Source organism: Phaseolus vulgaris, chromosome 1 (genome assembly GCF_000499845.2).
Source record: "Phaseolus vulgaris cultivar G19833 chromosome 1, P. vulgaris v2.0, whole genome shotgun sequence".
Taxonomy (NCBI): Eukaryota; Viridiplantae; Streptophyta; class Magnoliopsida; order Fabales; family Fabaceae; genus Phaseolus; species Phaseolus vulgaris.
The window spans coordinates 43978071-44002209 of NC_023759.2; the positions used below are offsets into that span (position 1 = coordinate 43978071).

Below are 24139 nucleotides of genomic sequence, written 5' to 3' on the forward strand. Positions count from 1 at the left end.
AATCTTTTACTGTTTGACACCATTTGGTTTATATGGGTATGCAAACTAATATGCTGGATTGCGCAGCTTGACTTTGTGTACCTAACTCTCATACCACACAACTTACATTAATTTCATCCTCTTCATTTCTTCACAACCAACGTCACCATTAGTCCCACATGATTATGCCACATAGAGATTTCCTTTTTCACATAGTGTCGGAAACCCTAATTAGATGAGTACTCTAGGTTTATTGTTCTACATCACCCTCATATATCTGTCTTTCCTTTATATGAAATGATGGTAAGGGTGTGTTTGGATAAGGTTCACTAGATATAGACACTTATAGTTGAAAAAAAATGAAAAGAAATATGTTTATGGAGAAGTTTATCTAAACATATCCTAAGTCTATTGTACTCTTATTGGATCCTCCCTTGTATGTTATTTTCTTGATATCATGGTCATCTTAGAATATTCTAGCTGATGGTTTTACCAGATTTGCTATGTTATGGCTAATGCTTTATTTAATTCACATTGTTTGTTTTCTCCAGGAACTAAATTCTGACTGGCAACGAGCAGCAACAAGCCTACTTGTTGCAATAGGCTCACATTTACCTGATCTCGTGAGATATATTCTTTTTCTTTTTAACTATTGAAATTGGTTTTTGTTTGTATTAAAAATATTAGTTCAATAAAGAATGGAAATATATGTTTACAGAGTCATTTTTGAAACAAGTATGACCAAGAGAAAGAAAGATCAGTTGCATGCAACCCTACTGTACTACAGTTTCTTTTATTACCTGTTAAATTATAAGTTAAGAACTGTTGTCCATACTCCCTAGTGTTACTTTATCCTTGTACTTGGAATTATTAAAATATTTTTCTATCATGCTAAAGTAATATCTCCCATTCATTTTACTTTCATGGGATGTACCACTGTCTTTTATATATATATACTCTTTTTTGCACATCCCCTACTTTTCCCTGGATTCGTGGTCTCATGTCTTTGATCTCCTTTTCCCCTGAATTTGTGTTGCAGATGATGGAAGAAATTTTTCTTCATTTATCTGGGACAAATTCAGCACTACAGGCTATGGTTCAAATCCTTGCAGAATTTGCTTCTACTGATCGTTAGTAATCATTTTTAACTATGTGCATCAGCTGTCAAATTATTCTGTAGGATCACATTCAATTGTAAACTCTGATGAGTTTTTCTTTCATATGAATCTGATACAGCCATGCAGTTCATTCCACGTTGGAAAGGTGTACTTTCACGAATTTTGCCAATTCTTGGAAATGTACGGGAAATGCATCGCCCTATTTTTGCAAATGGTACATCAATTCTTCTGTTTCTTTGTTTATGGATATGTTTCTTCTATCTTTGGTGTATTTTATGAAGCATTTGATACTTTAATTAGCTTCACACATATGTAACCAATATTGATACTCTTGGATACTTCATTGATACCTATTGGTCAATATAATTTTTTTGTGAAAAAATCCAATACAAGTACGTTGGTTATTTATAAGCATGTATAATATGGAGCCATGGAAGCATTGCTCATTGGTGAATAAAAAATGGTGATTGTCCTCTTTATGAGTGATTTCAATTTCAAGAACCAAATGAGATTAATAATACTATTCTTATTTGTAAATAATTGGAAGTGATTTATGATGACAATGATTTATAATTTTTTTTATTTCATTTTAGTAATGTCCATTAAGTATGCTCTTAATTTGGACGGAATTGAAATTATATTTTTATTATGTTTTAGGATTCTTTATTAATATCTAGATATACATACTAGACTTAAGTTGTGTTTGGATTGGGGAGTGAATGTGTGAGGATTTGAGAGGAAAGTGTGAAGAAAGTGAGTGTGTTTGGATTGAGATATGTTAGAGGAGATTTGTAAGGAAAATTTATTATAGTTTGTAAGTAATGTGATGGTTGTGAGAGATTTTTTAATTTGTTTAAAAGGTGTGAAATGTATGTTTACAAATATACCCTTGCATTTACAAATATTTAAATAATGAAATATAAGTTATTTTTTGTGTAGATTTGAGTTAATTATGACCCTTTTCTATAGCTGTACCCTCAACTTATGCTCTCATTTTTTGATGGTAGGCAAATGTGGGAAGAAAATATTTGGCTAACCTTGCTCAAAGGTGTTTATTGTTACTGACAATCTGATCCACTTAACTCATAATTTGTCATTGTTTGCAGCATTTAAGTGTTGGTGTCAAGCTTCTTGGCAATATAGTATAGACTTTCCTTCACATTTTCCTCAAGATGGTGATGTCATGTGAGATCAATATATAGTCTTGTAGTTTATTTTCTGATTCAGCAAATCATGTTCCCTTCCCTTTATTTCTTATCTGAAGGTGAGAAATATCTCTAATTCTCTATGTAGTGCAGGTCATTTCTAAATTCTGCTTTTGAGCTTTTGTTGAGAGTTTGGGCAGCTTCGAGAGACCTTAAGGTCACTATTATTTTGCTCTATTTTTGTTCTTGCATTATACTCCTTATGTTAGTATCTATTATTTTCTGGATCTTTTTTTTTTTTGCTGATACATCTATAAAAGTTGAGTTTCTGAACATGTTTTGTTTGTCTGTAGATTATTAACAGTAGATGAGTATTTTAGTGTATAATTTGTGATTTTTTCACTTGATTGTTGTTGATCTGTCTTATGTAAACTTATTTGGTTTTAGGTTCGTGTGGCATCTGTAGACGCACTGGGGCAGATGGTAGGCCTCATAACACGAGCTCAGTTAAAGACTGCCCTACCAAGGCTTATCCCTACAATATTGGACTTGTAAGATTGGTCTTCAAAGCATTTATATTTTAGTTCTCTATTGTTCGTATTTAATTAGTTTTTTTCTTATTTAACGAGTAATTCTCACTAGATCAGAATATGGAAGATACTTAAAATATCGACTAGTATTATCAGATGGATTCATATTCATCCCTTCTGATGGCAGGTATAAAAAGGATCAAGATATAGCTTTTTTGGCTACATGTAGTCTCCACAATCTGTTAAATGCCTCTTTACTGTCTGAAAGTGGCCCTCCTATGCTTGATTTTGAGGTATGAATGCTATAATGTTCTGGTTTAAAATGGTATGTTGAATTCTTTTTAATCATACTTTTGGTTATGTGGTAATTTTCAATCAAACATTAACAATTTGTTTTCATATCATTTAGATGATGGGAGAGTCACCATGATACTTTAAGGTGTAATATGAACATCTACACATTGGTTTTTCCCAATTCTATATCTGAAAAACTTGATGATTCCAATTATTTTCATTTGTAACAAGTTGAACTTGTCATAAAGTCACATAGACTTCATTGATTTGTTGTAAATCCAATTATGCTTCCGCGCTTTCTTTCCATGATGATTGTGCTTTTGGAACTATAAATCTAGCATATATGAAGAATGGGAAGTGCAAAATCAAATCTTGCTTTCTTTGCTTCAATCAATGCTTTGAAAGTCAATCTTGTCTCATGTTCTTGGAGTTGTTCGTATCATGTTTGGGAACTAATTCATGATCACTTCTTGGCCCAAACCAAGGTGTGTGCTAGACATCTTCACACCAATCTACGTGTCACCTCTCTTTACAACAAGACTATGTGTGAGTTCTTGGGAGAGATTAAGTCCATTGTTGATGAACTTGCTTGAATTGGATGTCCCATCTAACATGATGAATATGTTGACGCTATTCTTGAAATGCATGAATATGCTTCAATTATTTTTGTTATTGAAAGTAAGTTTGAAACACCTCCAATAACGGAAGTTGAAGCTCTTGTCCATGAATCCCGTAATAATCGGTTTTAGAAGAAAACATTCCCTTCTTCGGTAAACTAATCACAATCATATGTAAATCCAAGCTTTTCAAGCTTGTAGGATAGCACCAGTTCTTCTTATTGAAATTTTGGTTGCGTATCTTTTTTTGACCTAGGTGTTTGTGGCTGCGGTGATCTGTTTGCTAACTTCCAATGTCAGATTTGCCTCAAATATGTAATATTTGTTACTATCGTAATTCATCCTATCAACCTAATGAATCTCTTGTTCTATATGATCCGACTACGTGTCAACTGTTGCCGCACTTTACTAATCAGTCTCAGCCCGCTTCTAAATCAAACGCCCGGGTTAATCCCACTATTGCTAGAACTTAACATCGGCTAATTACGTTATCCCAAGTGCCATGATAGCCAATTCATCATCCCAAGACAAGGTAACTTCAACTAGATACCCGATCCAGGAGCCTCCTTCCTTGTGACAAGAGAACTACAAAATATACAATAGTTTAGCTACTTTGAAGGGCTTGAGTAGATTATATTGGTAATGATGAAAGTCTGAAAGTTCATGGTTCTGGTTCTTCATGTTTCAAATCATTACTAATCCTAAATTCTCTCTATACTTTGACAATTGTTACATGTCCCTTCAATTACCAAAAACTTACTAATGTCACAAATTAGATTCTGATCACAAGAATGTGTTTTCTTGGGCATTCTACCTAGACTATCTATGTGTTGGAGATCCCGCATCGAGTGAATGCAAACCTCACCTTATAAGCCGGTTTTATGAGGTTGAGTTAAGCTTAAAAATCTACTTCTCAATATGACATCAGAGCCATTTAAAGTCTATTCTAGTTTGTTGGGCTTATCAGACCACCCGCTATTGGGCCGCTATCAGACCATCCATAAATATATTGTCCCATGCACGAGCTGTCACTCTCGGCATGAGGGGCTGTGTTGGAGATCCAACATCGACTAGAGATTAAGACATTTCATAGTATATAAGTGAGTGCAAACCTCACCTTAAAATCTGGTTTTATGAGGTTGAATTAGGCTTAAAACCCACTTCTGAATGTGTTTTCTTGGGCTATTCTACCTCTCATAAAGGCTATCTATGTTTGTCATAATTGGGTCAAATTTACACATCAAAAGATGTTCTCTTTAATGAGATCGGATTTCCTTATTTTGATCTTTTTGCTCAATCTGTTGCTCTTGTTCCTACCAATTCTCAGTATTTCCGTCTTACACCTAATCTCTTCTCTCCAACTGAACCATTATTTGTTCTATCACAGTCTACCAATACAGAAAATATGTCGGTCACTCAGTCATCACTTGCTTCCACCCCTACAATCATACCTATTGGATCCTAGTTTCTTTGTAGACCTCCTAATACTCATTCTATGCAAACACAATCTAAATCTGGTAATGAAAAACTTAGAATTCATCCTTCACTGTTTTTGTCCAATAGTGAACCATTTCAGAGGTTGCTATTGAACCCTAATTGGCGTGCTGTATGGTTGACTGTGCAACAGCTTTTAGAAACTGGTGGTCAAGATTTATTGTCCCTAAAAACATCAGACACATTTCTTTTTTTTTTCTTCTTCTCCATGCTTTAAGAATCACTATTTCAATGATGTATATATGCAAGTGCAACACTATCTCAATTCTCTCTAAATCATGGACTTATCCAAAGTTTTGCTGTATTTGTACATACTATATAATTTTATACTAGTATAGAGGGGTACTTCAGGTACAATTTGGATACACCATGGAGCTTGTTGCAATTTCTTAAATAAAATAATGTTTTGCTGCAATAATTCCTTCAAACAACAGACATGAAGTGGAAGTGTCCTAGGTAAAGAGGATACATCTTTCATGCTCTAACTATAATTTGATCACCCCCTTGCTCTTGTTTCTTTCCCAAATTTTCCTTCATGATGCTGGAGGTTTTCCATAAATTTGTATGCTGTTCAATACCTCTGCCATGTTCTTCTGCTCTCTAATAATTTCTTAATTTCATATATATTGTAAACTTGTCCTGTATCTTGTGAGGTTGGTACTGTGCAAATTAAGATGCTACGTAAATGTCTCCAGTCTAGATTGTCCCTTTGTGTATACAGTTGTTTTATCTGTATCTTGCTGGAATTTTATCACTTGAGAAATGAAATAAAATCATTGGCTGCAGGATTTGACTCTTGTTTTATCAACACTTCTACCTGTGATTTCTATCAATAATGACAGCAAAGACCAATCAGATTTCTCTTTGGGACTAAAGGTAATACCATCGATTTCATTGGTTGGAATTTTAAGTTATTTGAATATTAAAACTACTGCAGCACCTGTTGCTGCGAAGGTCTAGCTTTATTCCTTTTTTTACCATCTCGACTTTTATGCTTTGAATTTAGTTCTTTTTAGCGTCTATTTGTTATGTTACTTTTGTTTCTTGGAGTTCAGTTCCAATTGGAGGCATAATAATTAGTTAAATTTTTTTTGGGTGCCTTTGCAATGTGGGCTTATAGTGGCTGGGTAGGTCAGTGCAATTTGTCATTATGATGTTGTAAAAATGTTCTTTTTCGGTGGGGTTGGTATATTTTTCTAGAATTCGATGTTAGTGTGTTATCCTGAATAACTTGTCCCTGATTTTAAGACATATTCTTTCACTTCCTTAAGGGTTATAATTAAAGCACCTCCGGGTTAGGGATGGTGTATCTACGCATAAATTTTTTATTGGATTAAGGGCACAATGTGTTTTAGATTAAAACCAAGAGTGAGTGGCTACACCCTTACTTGCTCGTTTTAAGGGAGCCTTATCTAGATTAGATTCTGTGAACTTTTAATGGTCCTCTTTGATGCATGGAATGGAATGGGTTTGGACTCTGGAGAGTCTTTTGAGATTGATAATTCTCCATTTTGATCATGTTTTTTGTGAATGTCATTGGAGGTTTTCCTTTGGCTTTGTGCTAGTACTTTCTCTTTCATTGATTTTCTTTTAGATAAGGGTCTCCTGTAATGTGAAGTTATCACTAAAGTTAATAATGGTTCAGATGTATACTCCTTGAATTTGAAGTGTTTCATAATCTTAACCTACTAAAATTTAAGGGTGGATGCATCTTTGTTTACTCATTGATGATATCAATTTAGAATAGCTTTTCGTTTTCCATTATACAGAGTAAAAGAGTTAAACATTTAATTTATTCAATTATGCATCGCAGATGTATAATGAGGTTCAGCATTGCTTTCTGACAGTCGGCTTGGTGTATCCAGATGATTTGTTTTTGTTCCTTGTAAATGTAAGTTCATAAAAATAGATAGATTGCTTGTAATTCTGTGTGGTGTTAATTCTTGACAAAATAATTTTTCTTTTGCCCCCTCTCTTGTTGATTAAAAAAGAAATTTACTAAGGATAAAAGAGGAATATATAATAGCAGAGGATAGATAAAGTCAACAAATAAAACATTAGGTTATAATTATTAAACCTTACCAATTAAAGTTGAGGCCAAAACATACCAAACATCAGTTTAGGGTGTATATAGTTTGTTTTTTTTGTCCATAAAAAATATTTCAAAATAGTACCTACATTTTTATAGAAACATGTGTTTAGTGAGTAAAACTAACATTCTAGTCCATACGGCTATCAAAAGTAATGTGGTTTTAGTTGCTCATCAGGGATTAAAAACATTTTTCTATCAAAATATGGGGATTGAAACCTGAGAAAATTCTTACAAGGACTAAAAACCAACATTTTAAAATATGGTGACCAAAAAATATTTTAACCTTTAAATTTTAATTGTTGTTAGCATGTTCAGTCCAAGGGGGCATTTTATTGTCAGTATTTTTTATTCCTTGGTTTCCCTATCTATTTTCTTCCATTTCCAAGTTGAAGAATATACTTTTTTTTGTTAATATTTACAAATTATGCATGTCTATATTGTACCTGCGGTTCCAGAAATGCAGACTGAGGGAAGAACCATTGACTTTTGGTGCTCTTTGCATTTTGAAGCATCTTTTGCCAAGGTTTCTGCCTCCTCTATTCCTGATGATAATTATTCATAATTATTAAGTGTAAGGTAACCTGCAATTCTTATTTTAAGGCTGTCGGAAGCTTGGCATAGTAAAATATCTCTACTAGTCGAAGCTGTAAAGTCCTTGCACGAGGAGCAGAATTTAGCTGTTCGAAAGACACTATCTGAGGTAAGTCCTCTGTTGTTTTTTTAATATTTAAATGAGACAATGCCATCTTTCACTAAAAGTTCAATATATTTTGGCTTCTTAGTCTTCCCTCATTTGTTTATAGTTAATTGTGGTTATGGCTTCTCACTGTTACTTGGTTGGTTCGTCTGGAGAGTTGTTCATTGAATATCTTGTACGCCATTGTGCTATAACTGATCAAAATCGGAGTGATCTTGAGAAGATACCAAATAAGAGAAAAGAGGTACCTCCTCTCCTCCTTCCCTCAAAGCAAAAAAATGCATATCTTTGAATTGCCATGAATTCTTATGAATTTTTAATAAAATAATTGGAGCTTAATACCAAACTATGTGTGTACTTCTTATTTTATTGGATATAGTAGTCCTCTTTGTTCCAGTGTTTTAAGGAAACTTTCCTATGTTGATTTGATATGATTGGAAGCCTCTGTTGTTTTGAGCTTTCTAGTCTCTTGTTCATCTTTCAATTGAATGTTGATTGTTGTAGTTATTTTCCCCTCTCTTCTATGATACATTTATTATTTATCATAGACACCTAAGTTTTCATAATCCTTCTTAGATGAAAATTGGAGCGGTTACTCCCAGTGAGTTAAGAGCAGTTTGTGAAAAAGGTCTGCTTTTGGTAACTATTACGATTCCTGAAATGGAGGTAAATTTTATTTTTGTCCTTATTGATAATTTTTTTTCACTTGCTTTGTGGTTCTTTTAATTCTCTATTTGCTAATTTAACCAAAAAAATATTTTAAATTGATATTGGATTGTACAGCATATTCTTTGGCCTTTTCTGTTGAGGATGATTATTCCACGAACCTACACTGGTGCTGTGGCCACGGTAAAAGTTCTGTAGGGAATTTCAACTTGATTTTCAGATGCATGATTAATTTTATCCATCCATTGTATGATTTTCAAATTGTATGGAAATATAAATGCACTGCAAAATTGAAGTTTTGTCAATGCAGAAAGTTTTCTTTGGCAAATGACATCATTACTACTTTACAGGTGTGCAGGTGTATCTCAGAATTGTGGCGTCATAGGTCCTTTAGCAATGATATGTTGAGTGATTGTAAAACTCGTCCTGATATACCAACTGCTGAGGTATGATAATATTAATACTTTTGATTTTTTTTTTTATATTTATAATTACTTGTACCTTCAATTGTTAATAAAGAATCACTGTTTGCTATATCAGCACATATTACCTGGTTGAATGATTTATGCTTGATATAGGAACTTCTTGCCCGCTTGGTGGTGCTTTTGCATAATCCGCTGGCAAGGGAGCAATTGGCCACCCAAATTTTGACAGTGAGATCATGACATCCCTTAATATCTTCATAATATTTCTTTTTGAATTATTCTTTGATGTATTGTCACATAACTGGCCTTCAGCATGATTTTTTGTAATTTTACAATGCTGTATATACTAACATTTACCAATCCATAGACCAAAAAATAAATTCTATTAATTTTGGACTAAAACCTAAAGAAGTTAACATGTTTGTTGAATAGTTTCCTTAATGCTATTAGGTGCTACATTTTTCTCTGATAACGAACTGTATCAATGAAAACATCTTTAGTAGAACTTAAAACAAGAATTGACTCTATATAATAGCCTACACTTTAGAAGCTTCGCTAAATTACTGTCTAATGCTAATGTATCATTCTCATCTCCTCTGTTACCATCATTCAAAAAACACATAGTTTCCAAGTTTGGTTCCTTAACAGTGAACTTTGCCAAATCAAGAAGCCAAACACCATCATCATGTGGATACAAATGTCCCACAACCTTGTCTATCCTTTTTTATACAATAATACCTTCATCTTTTCTAGACAAACATTGATGGTTGGAGAGCACATAAACCAGATCTTAAGTCTTTTTTGGATCCATTTTTTGCATTTTGAAGTAAAGGATTAATAGAAGAAGAGATAGGTTTTGCTTCAAGGATGTTAAGGTGGTCCTTTATGTAATTTGTGTGTCACAATAAGAGTGCCATTGGATTGAAGCCAAGTCTCAACTCTTTGGAATGGTCGCTCAAACTATCTGGAATGTTATTTTAGTATATTTGATGATTTTTTTTTTGTTGGTTGATGGTGTCATTCACTAGCTATTTTTTTTTTCAAATTTAGTTGCACACATTTCATTGAATGACATATAAGTAAACATTTTTTGCAGGTTCTATGTCTTTTGGCACCTCTATTCCCAAAAGATATTAATTTGTTTTGGCAAGAGGAGGTAACATTTTTTGCTAAAATTTATATCTTATCCAATTTAAATCTTCAGTTCTTTGTGAATTTCTTTACCTTTCGTATCTTAATTGTGCATCTTGTTGAAATCATAATCAAATATTTTTCTAATTATTATATATAGTTTATAAGCAAGTATTGTATTTATAGGCAGGCCACGTTCGATTTAGAGGAAACAAAACTTTTCTATTTATGTGTATTTGTTGTAATAAGCCTATATAAGCCTCCTTCTTCAGTGAAGTCATTCAGTTCAGGTATTCTGAGAATCTTGGGTCATAAATTTTTTTGCTATGCTTGGCTTTCTGATCTTGTAAAATTTTTTAGATGAAGAAAACAGTATTGCAGTTCATAATTTTTTATCTAATGTGTCTTTACACTTCTGTTTGTTATTGATAAATAACCAAAAAGCTTCACATACTTTACAATTACAGGATGGTTATTATAGACCAAAGTGTAATATGCTATTTTGAATATTTTGAAATAACCAATATAGTTTATTGTAATATGCTATTTTGAATCAGTTACATTACAACTTACAATTTCAGGATGGTTATTATAGACCAAAGTGTAATTAATTTCTGTATTTGGTAAGCTCTAGATTCCAAAGATGAAGGCATATGTTAGCGATACAGAGGACTTGAAACAGGATCCGTCGTATCAAGACACTTGGGATGACATGATAATCAATGTGAGTGTGAATGACTTGTTTAACATCCTACCCTCCCCTCAACTGTATAATAGTTCTATAATTTGTAAAAAGTACTTGTCATGGAGTCGAACTTTTGGATCAATGCATGAGCTATTTTTTTTCCAAGTTGGTGGAGTATTTAGTTTGTTTGCAACTGAAATATTTTTTCAACTAGGTTCATTGTGAACTGTAAAATGATAGTTCTACTTAAGTGATCAAACATGTTTCAAATTGGTATTGTTGAGAAAAAGCACGAGGATGGATCAGTATATAAATTGTGGTTAATCAAAGTTAATGTATCATCTCTATTTTTTGGTTGCAGTTTCTTGCAGAATCTTTGGATGTGATCCAAGATGCTGATTGGGTTATGTCTTTTGGAAATGTTTTTGCCAGACATTATGAACTTTATGCCTCTGATGATCAACACACTGCGCTTCTGCACCGGTATCAATGCTCTAACATAAAGTGTTTTTTTTTTTGTAAACGGAATAGAAACATATGTTAAATATTGCTTTGCGTTACTTGAGAAGTTGCTTGCTTTACAGTTTATATTATCTATACAAAATAAGGCAAATGAAATTGTATTTGTACTGGTAGTATTTAGGTTCACTACAGAATTTGAAATTAGTAGCTAATGATTCATCATGGTTTGTCTGTTAAATCCAGTGCTTTTTTTTTTTTTAGTTTTCTATTTCAGTAAAAAATCCTGGTTGGTTCTTGTTGCATAATTAGGAGATAATTATTCCGTAATTAAGTGCAAATTTCATTCTCTATTTATCAGGAAAAATTTGATATCTTTTAGTGATTTGATTTGATTTTTATAGCTCTAATTACCTATTATTTCTTGCTTTTATTACCTATTATTTTTTTCCTTAATTAGGTTGTAAACAGTCTATAAATTGAGACTGTAATCACATTTGTAAATACATCTCATAAATATATTTCATCTATTTCTTTCAACTTGGTATCAGAGCCATTTCATACCTATCCTAGCGAGTGTTTGTTGGACTTATCAGGCCACCCGCTATCAGGCTGTTATCGGACTACCCATAATATATTGTCCCACACACGAGCTATCATTCTCGGCGTGAGGGGGTGTGTTGGAGATCCCACATCGACTAGAGATTAGAGCCTTTCTCAGTATATAAGTGGGTGCAAACCTCACTTCATAAGCTGATGTTATGAGGTTGAGTTAGGCTTAACGTCTACTTCTTAATAGTTCTTTATTTATTTTATTTACTTCAGAATCAGTGTTTAAAAACTTGTTACACATGGGAGAACTAGGGAGGTCGGTACTCCATTGTTCATCTGGTTCTATACATCTGTTTCTTTGGCCTTGAGTGGTTGAACTGCTAGTAAACTTTGGTGTTATCCATCATATACTGGTACGGGGTTTGTTTGGGGGTTCAGTCTCTTCGTTGTTCCTATAGAATTAGGTTTTTATGCAGTGGTTGAATTGGTTGCTTATGACTTATCTATCCATGTAAAAGAACCTTTAGTTGGTATTAAAATAAAGGAAAAGAGAAATAGGATAAATCCCTTGTGTATATTGAACACATATGGTTATGTTTATATAGAGAGAAAAACATACAAATAATATGGGCTTAGCCCATTACATAGAAATGTCTGACAATATATACAATATCTCATAATATCTAATAATATTTCATAATATCTAACAGTTGGTTTATTATATTGCTGCTGTCCCTCATTGTTCTGTCTTTCCCACCTTCTTTTGTAACACTGCATGTTGAAAAGCTTTAGGTTTATGCGCCCAAGGGGATTAGTGTTGCTTTGGAAATGATTATTTTCCCCCTCATATCCGATAAGCACCCAAGTACTCGGGACTCACCCTTAAATGCTAGTTATGAAGGGTGAGGAGTCAAACACAAAAATACTGCACTAAACATCCCATACTACTTGATGTAGGACTTAGACAGCCCATAATACCCTAGTTCCTATAATAGCACTTTCATTCTATGGTAGCTTATGAAATGATATGAGAGCTAATATCTCGGGAACTTTCATTATATGACACTTCACTCGATAATACCTCACTCAGTTTCCTTGTTGGTTAGAACTTTTCAGAAGTAGCCTTTTCTGAGACATGGACAACCAGGTCTCATATCATCTGATAAGCACCCACTCAAAAACTAGCTATACTATCATGATGGAGTTATTCACCCACTTCCCTTGCCTCACCTCACTTCCCCAAGGAAACTCAAGTTAGTTGAGAAGGCACAGGAAACTCGGCCTCACTGAGTTTGGATTGCAAAATTAAAAATCAAGTTGGAATGAGAGAAATGTATTTATTTATGTCTATATGTATGTACTGATCGGAGAAGAAATGTACACCATTTTATGGGATAATTTTTTCCCAATTTATTGTTGAATTGAAAGTTCTCATCAAATAGGTCATATCAACAAAATCTTGGATTAGTTTAAAATTATTTAATACTCCATTAGTGTACATCAAAATTTATGTTACATAGCATAATCCCTTCTCAATATGTGTCAGAATCAATTCCTAGAATGTGTAAATTTTTGTACTTACAACATTTAGTAATTTTATTTAGAATATGAAATTAACTAATTCATTGCTTTAATTATTTGATACTATGTTTTGATCGTCTATATGAACTTTCAATTAATTTGGGCATTCAGTTGTATGATATTCATAAAAAAACATTGACTTATATTTTAAACGTTATATTGTCCATCAAATTATGTTTTTGAGATTGAAATATCAATTAGATTTTTATTTGCTCCACTTTCTAAACTTAATTAATTTAAAAATTATAATTATAGAAATAAGGAGTAGATCCTAAATAATCAGACATATCTAGATTTTATATATGTTATTGTGAACATTTTTATATATTCATGTATTATATCTTTATTATTAGAGGATAATAAATCCCCGTATGTGTTCTATTGATTTTGTTTTCTTAATATAAATAAAAACATTTATGCTATTTCGGAACTTAGTGTCTTTCTTTTTCCTATAGTTTAACATGGTATCAAAGCCTTTCCAAAACCGTTTTGGCTTTGTAGACCCACTTTTTTTGGAGGATTTAATTTTTGGAAAACCTCTCTCTCAAGTTTGCGTGCACTATTCCGACGCCATCTTAGATGAGTTTTTCGGCATCCTTCGTTTGCTTTAGCAAGCACAATATTCAGATTTAACTGTGCGACTACATCTAACCATACAAATGTTTTGAGATAAACCACCACTAATACAAATCACGCACCCACACACCCTCAAGCTTGGCATCTCTCCCCCAACCCTGTAACTCTGATTGGTGTGTGGCAGCACACAGCGGCCAACCAACCTGCACCCAGGTTGTCTCCTTTGCGCACTCTTAACCATGTGGTAACGACTCCATTGGAGTTTTTCTGGTGGTCCAACCTATTTTTCTCTCAAATTATTTTTTTTCCAGGCTGAGTTCAAAAAATGTCTTCTAGCACCACATCAACATGCATAACAAATTCTCTCATCTTTTCTAACTATATTGTTACTCTTAAGAAGATGGATGGGTCAGACTATTCAACTTGAGCTTCCGAAATTAGGTTATGGTTGGTTAAGTGGGTCGGGCTACAAATCCCATTTCATTACAACAATTGAATTTGTTCCTACATTTCAGAATACGTTTTTTATGACCCTGGGTTTATATGGCCTTTTTTTTATGACCTTGGGTCTGTAAGGCTTGCCATAAGGGTGTGTCGCTACCTGTGATAAGATTTTGGAAGCTCTAGTAAACACTGCTAAGAGTTTCGTATCATGTATGGTCGTTCATATTCCTTAGAAAATAAACATGAAGACATTTTGTCTGTTGGGGAAAATACAACCTTTGCATCAGAGAGTAATAATTCTGAGAGTCGTCCATGATATGAACATTGCAACCACATTGGACATGCTACTGATGAGTATTGGAAGTTGCATGAGAAACTTCTTCATTCACCCAATATTGGCCAACTATATATGGTGAGTCACTTGTTCCTACACTGCCAATTGATCTGCATCGTATGACTCCAATAACTTATGAAGACTCTATCAAATTGTGTAAGACATGCCATTTAGTATAAAATAAATACTGCCTTGGTGGAACACTACCTTGGTGGCACACTGCCAAGTCATCTACTAGTCCAAATGCCTTAGGGGAAACCCACTACATTCTCTAAATCACCAAATGTTTAATTAAAAAAAAACAATTGGAGAACAAGATAAGAACAAATGAGGAATCAATTCCATTTTGCACCATAATATATTACCTTAGTGGTTCCATTCTAATAATAAAAAAATTGTCATGTTGATTTCAGAGTGTTCATATTGGGAAAAAAGATCAAGTCTCACATCGATTAGAGATATGGTCAAAATACAATATAAATGGGGGTAGTCCTCACCCATTAAGCTGATTTTGTTGGGTTGAGTTAAGTATAAACCCACTTTGTAAACCAGAGTCTATTCGAGATCCATTAAAAGGGTCACTTGTTGTATTATCCACGTACCATGCCCAATAATGCTGGATGTGAGGGGGTGTATTGGGAAAAACCCCAAGCCTCATATCGACTAGAGATAGTGCCAAAATTAGTGTATAAGTGGAAGTAACTCTCACCTTATAAATCAATTTTGTAGAGTTGAGTTAGGTCTAAATCCACTTTGTAAGAGTTCTAAAGGTGTGTGATGAGAAGTGACTGAAACAGATGAGCAAATGACCTATAATGTCTCATGTTTTTATTTATTATTCCCAGTCTGAGCTTAAACGCTAATCTACCATAGTATTTGTTTCCATTCACATTATCTAATTGGAAGGAGTGTGAAAAAGATATTGTACTTGAACACAGGTGCCTAGGCATTCTGCTTCAAAAGGTTAACGAAAGAGCTTATGTCCGTGATAAAATAGATTGGATGTACAAGCAGGCAAACATTGCAAATCCAACAAATAGACTTGGATTGGCAAAAGCAATGGGACTGGTAATGTAATCTTTTCTTTCTTTGTTTATTTATTTTGATCTTATTGGATTCATTTTCCTTTTCCTATTTCTTCTTAACTTACTTTCTATTTATTAAGGTTGCTGCATCACATTTGGATACAGTGTTGGACAAGCTGAAGGACATTTTAGACAATGTTGGACAAGGCGTATTTCAGAGGTTTATGCCAGATTTGTAGAATTGACTGTATATATTTTTTTTCTGGATTGGTTCATTATCTGATCTGACATCATAAATCATTTTGCATAGGAGTATTAAACATAATTTATTGACAAACTATAGTTGTCTCTTTTTTAAATCTGCTCCGTTTTTTTTTTCAAAATGTTCTTTGATGAAGTTTTGATGTTCACATCTTACTGCGGCACTTGTGAATTGTTTTCATCCTCTTTTCCATCCTTTATGTTTTCTTTTGATGTTTGTAGTTCAATATATTTCACATTGGAATTCAAAACCTTAAGTATGTTTTTCATTTATAGGTTATGAAATTGTTTCTTGTTGTATAATATGTCAGAAAACAGTAACTATGCTTGTATATCACTATAGTATTGCTGGAATATTTCTGTCACTAATATTAATTTAAATGGGCACCAGAAACAGATGAATCAATTTACATAGATCCTGTAGCAGAAAAAGGAAACTATAGAATTCTAATAGGATGTTAGTCTCTTCAATGGGTTTACTTTAGTCCCAAATCTTTTTATTCAATCACTTGATGCACATCTCCCTATCACGTTCCCTCCGTTCATGCTTGTCTCCCGTGTTTTTCCCTTGCTTTCATATACAGCCCAAATCCTGATTCTGTCTGAAGTCTCTTACCTACCCTTCTATCATGATTCATGTCTTCTTAAAATGTTTCTTTTCTTTTCCTTTCTAAGATTCTCTTATATTCAGAATTTGTTGCCTTTTGTTGATATATACTTTGTTTGTTGAACAGTAGGTTTTGAATAAGAACATGATATCAGTTTAGAGAGAGATAGATCTTTATCTCCTTTCATTGAACATTAACATTTTAACCATTGCAACAGTTTCTTAACTTCCTCAGAGTGTTTTTTTTTTTCCTTTTTCTTTTCTCAAGATTCATTTAGTTTCAGACTTTGTCTTATCTATTTGTAGTTTTTATTTGTTGCAGGATACTGTCATTATTCTCTGATAGTTTCAGAACAGAAGACTCTGATGACATTCATGCCGCTTTGGCACTAATGTATGGATATGCTGCAAAGTATGCCCCATCAACAGTTATTGAAGCCAGAATAAATGCCCTTGTTGTAGGTCATCTTTTTTCTCTGCATTTGACTTTGTTGTCTTGCTTTATTTGTGACGAGATACCTAATGAATAATCTATGTTTCATTTGGAACCATTCTCTGTTCTGTTTAAATGCAGTTTTAACTAAGTACTGTTGAAAGAGAGAAAAACCATGTTAGAGATGTGGAACCATGTGACTAAACTATTCCAGAGTGCATTTTATATAAGTTGATTACAATAAATACAAATAACTATAGAGATTTTATTCCTATATACATGATATGATAAGCCTATTAATGGGATGCTAACGAAATTTGGTCTAATCAGATACCCCTATAATTACAAAGATCGTAATTATATAAGGAGAACAAATCATAAAATATAAAAGAATAAATTCTAAGAGATAATGTAGGATATTCTAAAATATATTAAAATAGTATTATTATAATTTATAAATATATCCTATTTTTAGCATCCCCAAGTTGAAGCGTACTAAGCTTTCAGTAGTTGGAAAAGCAATCTAGAGATGTTGGTGAGTCCTCATAGAATAGCTAGAATGATGGCTTAGCCAGTAGCTAAAATGACCATTAGTCTCAGTGAAGATTCATAGCAAGCAAACTCAAGGCTCTACATTTGAAAACTACAAATCAATAGAGTTACCAGCATAGTGAATGTTGGTTAAAAAGAAAGTCAACATTAATATGATTCAAGCAGGAAAAGATTCACCACTAAAGTGATTGTTGGTGGCAAAAAGTCACCACCAATGCGATTCATATGTGGAAAAGATGGTCATGACTGGAATGATTATAAATGGGAAAGAAGTACCACTAGCATGCATGTTGCTGGAAAAGTTGTCGGTGTTGAATGACAGCTATTGGAAAATCTATCTACAATGTACAGAGATTGCCAAAATAGTTGTTAACAAAGTCGAAGATTGTCAGAGAAGTAGGTGATTAATGGCAATTGGGGTTGTTGGAGGTAGCGGGGCAATAGATGGAAGGGCAAAAACCTGATAGAGAGCGCGATTTGATAACACTGCCAAACAAAGGTGTGATTAGATGGAGTTCCCGAATTTTTGTTTTAGGAACTTGACAGCTGAATAGTGATGTAACAAGTCATAGAAGATGGTATGGTTATGATACCACGTTGATAGAAAGAATAACAAATAAAAGATATGCTAGAGCTGTGTATATGAACTGCACAATGGAGTCCGTTGTATGTAAGTTGGTTGCAATTGCAACAAATACAAATTATTATAGAAGATTTTATTCCTATATACATGATTGGATACGTTGATAAGTTAGATTCTAACAAAACATGCCTATAATTGCAAAGATTCTAATTAAGGAAACAATTCAAAGTATTGAATAAATTTTAAGAGATCATCTAGGAAACCCTAAAACATTATGATATCATCAACTATTTCTCTTATTTCTTACTCCAAGAGTTCTTTAAGAACAATAAAATTATGTATTTTAGATGATGTCTTTTGGAAGAACTTTCAAAAAAGTAAATAACAGTTTATTTATACGATTACAGTTTTGCTGTTGATGGAAACAAGTTTAACAATAATGGTTTCCATTGAAATCAGTTTGTATAGTATTGGGTTATTGTATGCGAAGTAGGTATGTAATATGTATATGTATAGATTTATCGATGTGTTGGTGTGCCATTAAGATCTAGCGCTCAGTGGACATTAGACCGAAGATAAGTGCTAGAAGGAATTGCACTTTCTGAGTTTGTGCATTTTCTGCCTTTATGAAGCAATTGCTACTTTTAAATAAGCAAGAGGAAGACTTGTCTGAAGTAGTAAGTAAAGTGCACAAGAGAGGCACAAGATAGGGGTTTAAACTGTGGTGGTCCTTGATTGCTTTGGCCTAATCTGCACACCTCTAATTACTTTTGAATTGTTTGCTCAAGAGGCTTCTTGGCTGTTAAAAGATTGTTAGGAGGAAGGAAATTTTGCTTTTTGTTAGACCTGTAAGGAAATTTTGCTATTAAAAGAACCAGTCTGTAGCAGAACCTAGTTTTTAAAAAAAAATATTGTCCTGGTTTAGTCTTCTGTTGCAATTATGCATGAAAGTACAAAATAGTAAGTGTAGTTTGAGTGTAAATGTGTTCTTTTGCTTATTTGCAATGCATATGTTTGTAATGAGGAAAGTTGATTAGATTGTTTCATTTATTTGTGGGCAGGGCACCAATGTGCTTTCACGACTTCTTCATGTGCGTCATCCCAAAGCAAAACAGGCTGTCATCACAGCAATTGATTTACTAGGTTTATTATCTTTTCAGAATTGAATTATCATTTATTCTCATTGTTATCCCTTTGATTTTTTACCTATTGATATTGTTGTCATCAACACTTCTGTGTTTTTCTTGTCACTTGACTGGAAATTTATGCAAAAAAATGGACTGCTACAAAACCTACTTTAGAAAGTGTAAACCTGTGAAATTGTGGTTATTTTGTCCCATATACAGTAGTTGTAGAAATCATGCTATTCATGATTTGTTTTTGTTTAATGAATTATTTTTATGGCAGCCTTAGTTTGATTGATTGTGACTATGACTTATTGCAGGTAATGCTGTCATTAATGCTGCTGAAAATGGCTCACCGTTTCCACTGAAAAGAAGGGACCAACTGCTCGATTATATTTTAACTTTAATGGGTCGGGATGACGAAGATGGTTTTGCTGATTACAATGACCTATTGCGTACTCAGGTATATAAAATTGAGTTATGCCTAAGATGAAGATAGTCTCATTTAAAGCTGAGAATATTTGAGTTTGCTAATGTGTTTTCTTATATCTAGGCCCTTGCTATTAGTGCCTGCACCACGTTGGTCTCTGTAGAACCAAAGCTAACATTTGAAACTAGGAACCATGTAATGAAGGTATGTGGCTTTCATTTGATTTATGTTTAATTCTACCTTTTAAGCATCCGAGTTTCCTGATGAATTTGACAGGCCACGTTGGGGTTCTTTGCTATACCAAATGATCCGGTTGATGTTGTCAATCCCCTTATAGACAACTTGATCACCCTTTTATGTGCAATTCTACTCACTGGGTAATTTAAGTTAAAATCTTATTATATATTCTGCTTAAGTTTCTGGTTTGTTATGTTACCTGTTCTTTTGAACATTGTTTAACTTTGTTGATTTCCTTAGAACCGTGCATCCACCATGCATCATTGTAGAACTTTGTTATATTCTTTTAAAGTATAAAAATGTATCTCTTTTGTTAGACCTGTTTTAATTCCATCCTGGGCTATCAGTTGTAATTTGTTGTTGGTGCCGCATCTTGTGCATTATAAACATACATTATAAACATAACATCATCTTTTGTCTTTCATCACTTTCTTTCTGAACACACCTGGCAGTCAATTTATGTCATTAATGTTTTTTTTTCATTCATATTTGATCATCCTGTGTATGTAGAGTTAGTTTGTATTACTTGTACTAATTAGTAAAAACTTAATATTTAGTGGAGAAGATGGAAGAAGTCGGGCAGAGCTACTAATGCTTATCTTGAGGCAAATTGATCAATTTGTCTGTTCACCCATTGAGTATCAGAGGAAAAGAGGTTGCCTTGCTGTACATGAGATGCTTCTAAAGTTTCGGATGATTTGTGTTAGTGGGTATTGTGCACTGGGCTGCCATGGGAGTTGTGCACATAACAAGCAAATTGACCGAACTCTGTTTGGGAATTTTTCAAAGCTACCATGTAAATACTTGTTCCATTAGATACCTTTAAATTGCTCTTCTTTCATATATTATGAAGTATAATTTTTCTTATTAACCACCAGCTGCGTTTGTACTACCAAGTCGAGAATCTTTGTGCTTGGGAGATAGGGTAATCATGTATCTTCCACGTTGTGCAGACCCAAATTCTGAAGTCCGAAAAATATCAGCACAAGTAAGTGGTATCTGAGAAGTTGTGCTCCTATAAGGAAAAAGGCACAATCTCTATTCAGTATTTTGTATAGTTTCAGGAATATAATATGGTCTATATTCTATAAAGTTCATGCTCTCTGGTTCTTACTTCTGTAGAGAGGACATTGCGTACTTGTTCTTAAATAGTCCAACTAATTGTTTTTTGTGCAGATTCTTGATCTACTCTTTAGCATCTCTCTTTCGCTTCCAAGACCTGCAGGGTCATCTATGTCTGCTGAGGTTATAGAATTGTCATACAGCGCATTATCTTCTCTTGAGGATGTTATAGCCATATTGAGGAATGTAAGTTCACTGACCACTTTGTTTTATTACCTAACTTCTTGTTCTTTTTTTTTCCATCTTTCTTGTATTTTATAGTTGCAGAAAAGAGGAGACCAAAGAACTTGGTTTTCATGTATATTTGTATATATGTGCAGGATACTTCTATTGATCCATCAGAAGTTTTCAACAGGATTGTTTCCTCCCTCTGCATTCTGTTGACAAAAGAGGAGGTAAGTGTCTTTGATTCTCTGTGTGTGTATATATCATGTCTAAGTTATATTTAATAACTCTGTTGGCACTGGTGTACAGATGGTTGCTACACTGCACGGTTGCTCAGTTGCTATATGTGATAAGATTAAGCAATCAGCTGAAGGGGCTATTCAAGCTGTTGTTGAATTTGTTACAAAGAGAGGGGGGGAATTGACTGAAATTGATATCTCAAGGTTTAAAGCATAGTGTACACACCAACACTATGTTACTTGAACTATCATCTTTGTTGATATCATATTGTCTTTTGAGCTTGTAAATTTGAGCATAGGTTATGGTGACATGACATAATGTTTTTGCCTACAGGACAACCCAATCATTGATCTCTGCTGTTGTGCATGCAACTGACAAGCATTTGCGTGTGGAAACTCTTGGAGCTGTATCCTTTTAATTCTTTTAAATTTGACGTATTTTGTTGAATATCTTGTCATGATTTTAACTTGTTGGAATCAATGTAGTCGTTTATGTTATTGGGAAGGTATTGTTTGTTCTTCTCTATCATATATATAATCAGTATATGTTGCTTTCAAGCTGTTTACTGATGGATCCCCTTTCAAAATAACGAAAGTGTGTAAGGAGAGGGAATATTTAGGAGAGTGAATATTCTAACTAAGTGCCTAGCTGGCACTGGCATAGTGGGTGTGCATGTATTGTATGGGGGAAAAGAGAGCGTATAAGTTGGGGGAGTTTGAGAGGTGAGATGGGAAGGAATTAGCTTTGACCTGGGAGAGAATTGATCACTCTTGAATTTGCCCATATTATCAACTTTTTCCTTCTTCTGCATCACTCTTGTATTTCTCATACTTAGTATTGGTATCATCGTGTTAGAAGCTAGGGTTTCACTGAAAATATTTTTTCTCTGATTTTACTTCATTGTTTCTGGTGTTTGTCATTTTACTACTGGAAAATTCATCCTTTACTTGCTAAAAAGATTTCTTCTTTGGCTGAAAACACTAGCCCAAAAACTGTTTTTGATGAAGTCCTGGCTACTGCTGGAAGAGATACAATCACAAAGGATATATCTAGGTTACGTGGAGGATGGCCCATGCAGGATGCATTCTATGTAAGTCTCATTGTTTTCCGTATGAACTTCGTTAATCCACTTTTGTACAGATTGCCCACTGTAGATTTTTATTCAAGAATTGATTTACTTGTAGAAATTATTAGATATGAAGAAAAACAGGGCTCTAAAATTTGTTGCTGTTATGTTACACGGATATGGGGTTAGGTATCAGGTAAATGACAGAAATAAGTACAGTCAGAGGTTAAGACAGTTAGTTGGGTGGTTAAATGGGAGTAAGCTGTACAGTGAGGGATTGAAAAATAAGTTTCTTAGCCAATTTGAGTTTGTAAACTCTATTAGTATAGAAACAGTTGAAAGGAATAGAAAGAAATAGATGAAATGTATTTCTGATGTGTATGTGATTACAGTCTCTATTTATAGACTGTTTTACAACGTAATTAAGGAAATAAATAATAGGTAATAAAAGACAATTATAATGGTTGTTTAAAGCTGTACAAATCAAATAAAATCAAATCACTAACAAATCTGTCTTAATAAATACAAAATGGAATCTGCACTTAATTACAGCATAATTCTCCTGATTATGCAACACTCCCCCTCAAGTTGGTGAATGTCTATCTATCATTCCCAGCTTGCAAGTAAGATCTTTGAATTGTTTTGTGGGAAGTCCTTTAGTAAACATATATTCCAATTGTAGTCTTGACGGATGTACTCAGTGGCTATAAGACCATCATCCAACTTCTCCTTAATAAAGTGTCGGTCTCCCAAAGAAAGACTCTGTTTCATGGAAGGTGACATCTTTGGAAATATAAACTTCACGACTTTGAGGATGATAACATTTGTACTCTTTTTTGTTGGGCATAACCAATGAAGACACATTTGATGGCACGAGGATCTAACTTCACTTGATACGGGCTATGAACATGGACAAAAGTTGGACAACGAAAGACACGACTCTGAAGACTAGTTAACATGGGAATAAAACGATAGAATGTGGTCATAAGCTAAATAGACATTTGGAAAGTAAAGCTTTAGTTACCTCAAGGATATGACGATTTTTTCTTTCAGCAACCCCACTTTGTTGAGGAGTGTCCACACAAGTTAATTCATGAACAACTCCATTTTCCTGAAGAAACTTTGAAAGGTTCTGGTTCACATATTCTCTTAATTGGACTTTCAAATTGTGTTTGAACCATTTTGTAAAAATTTACAAACAAGTGAAAAACTTCAGACTTATCTTTCATAAAGAATATCCAGGTAACGTGAATACAATCATCAATAAATGAAACAAACCATTTTGCACCCGAGATATTAGGAATAGATGAAGGTCCCCATACATCAGAATGAATAAGATCAAAAGGTTTTGAACTTCTATTATTATTCGAAGGAAAAGTTGTTCTATGGTGTTTAGCAAACTGACAAACATCACAATGAAAAGACTTCCAAGCTATAATTTTGTAAATAAAACAGGAAATAAGGATTTTAGGTTA

At 33.6% G+C, this 24139-nt stretch overlaps 1 protein-coding gene across 3 annotated transcripts in view; it reads left to right on the forward strand.

The window, feature by feature from the left end:
• LOC137814492 (protein SHOOT GRAVITROPISM 6) overlaps positions 1-24139 on the forward strand; it is a 56357-nt gene that overhangs the window by 2736 nt on the left and 29482 nt on the right. For 2 of the 3 annotated variants that reach the window (XM_068617265.1, XM_068617266.1), the window contains exons 5-37: positions 531-602; positions 1019-1109; positions 1216-1311; positions 2204-2282; positions 2396-2459; positions 2690-2793; positions 2960-3065; positions 5964-6053; positions 6991-7068; positions 7725-7792; positions 7870-7969; positions 8073-8210; positions 8543-8632; positions 8750-8815; positions 8983-9078; positions 9211-9285; positions 10154-10213; positions 10823-10912; positions 11235-11356; positions 15758-15887; positions 15985-16064; positions 17035-17170; positions 19342-19423; positions 19725-19867; positions 19958-20038; positions 20111-20211; positions 20629-20867; positions 20950-21059; positions 21248-21379; positions 21514-21588; positions 21668-21801; positions 21932-22004; positions 22557-22688. In XM_068617265.1, coding sequence (XP_068473366.1) covers positions 531-602; positions 1019-1109; positions 1216-1311; positions 2204-2282; positions 2396-2459; positions 2690-2793; positions 2960-3065; positions 5964-6053; positions 6991-7068; positions 7725-7792; positions 7870-7969; positions 8073-8210; positions 8543-8632; positions 8750-8815; positions 8983-9078; positions 9211-9285; positions 10154-10213; positions 10823-10912; positions 11235-11356; positions 15758-15887; positions 15985-16064; positions 17035-17170; positions 19342-19423; positions 19725-19867; positions 19958-20038; positions 20111-20211; positions 20629-20867; positions 20950-21059; positions 21248-21379; positions 21514-21588; positions 21668-21801; positions 21932-22004; positions 22557-22688 — 3333 coding nt within the window. Of the gene's footprint in view, positions 1-530; positions 603-1018; positions 1110-1215; positions 1312-2202; positions 2283-2390; positions 2460-2689; positions 2794-2959; positions 3066-5963; positions 6054-6990; positions 7069-7724; positions 7793-7869; positions 7970-8072; positions 8211-8542; positions 8633-8749; positions 8816-8982; positions 9079-9210; positions 9286-10153; positions 10214-10822; positions 10913-11234; positions 11357-15757; positions 15888-15984; positions 16065-17034; positions 17171-19341; positions 19424-19724; positions 19868-19957; positions 20039-20110; positions 20212-20628; positions 20868-20949; positions 21060-21247; positions 21380-21513; positions 21589-21667; positions 21802-21931; positions 22005-22556; positions 22689-24139 lie in introns of those variants that run through there. The other variant, XM_068617267.1, reaches the window with a different exon arrangement.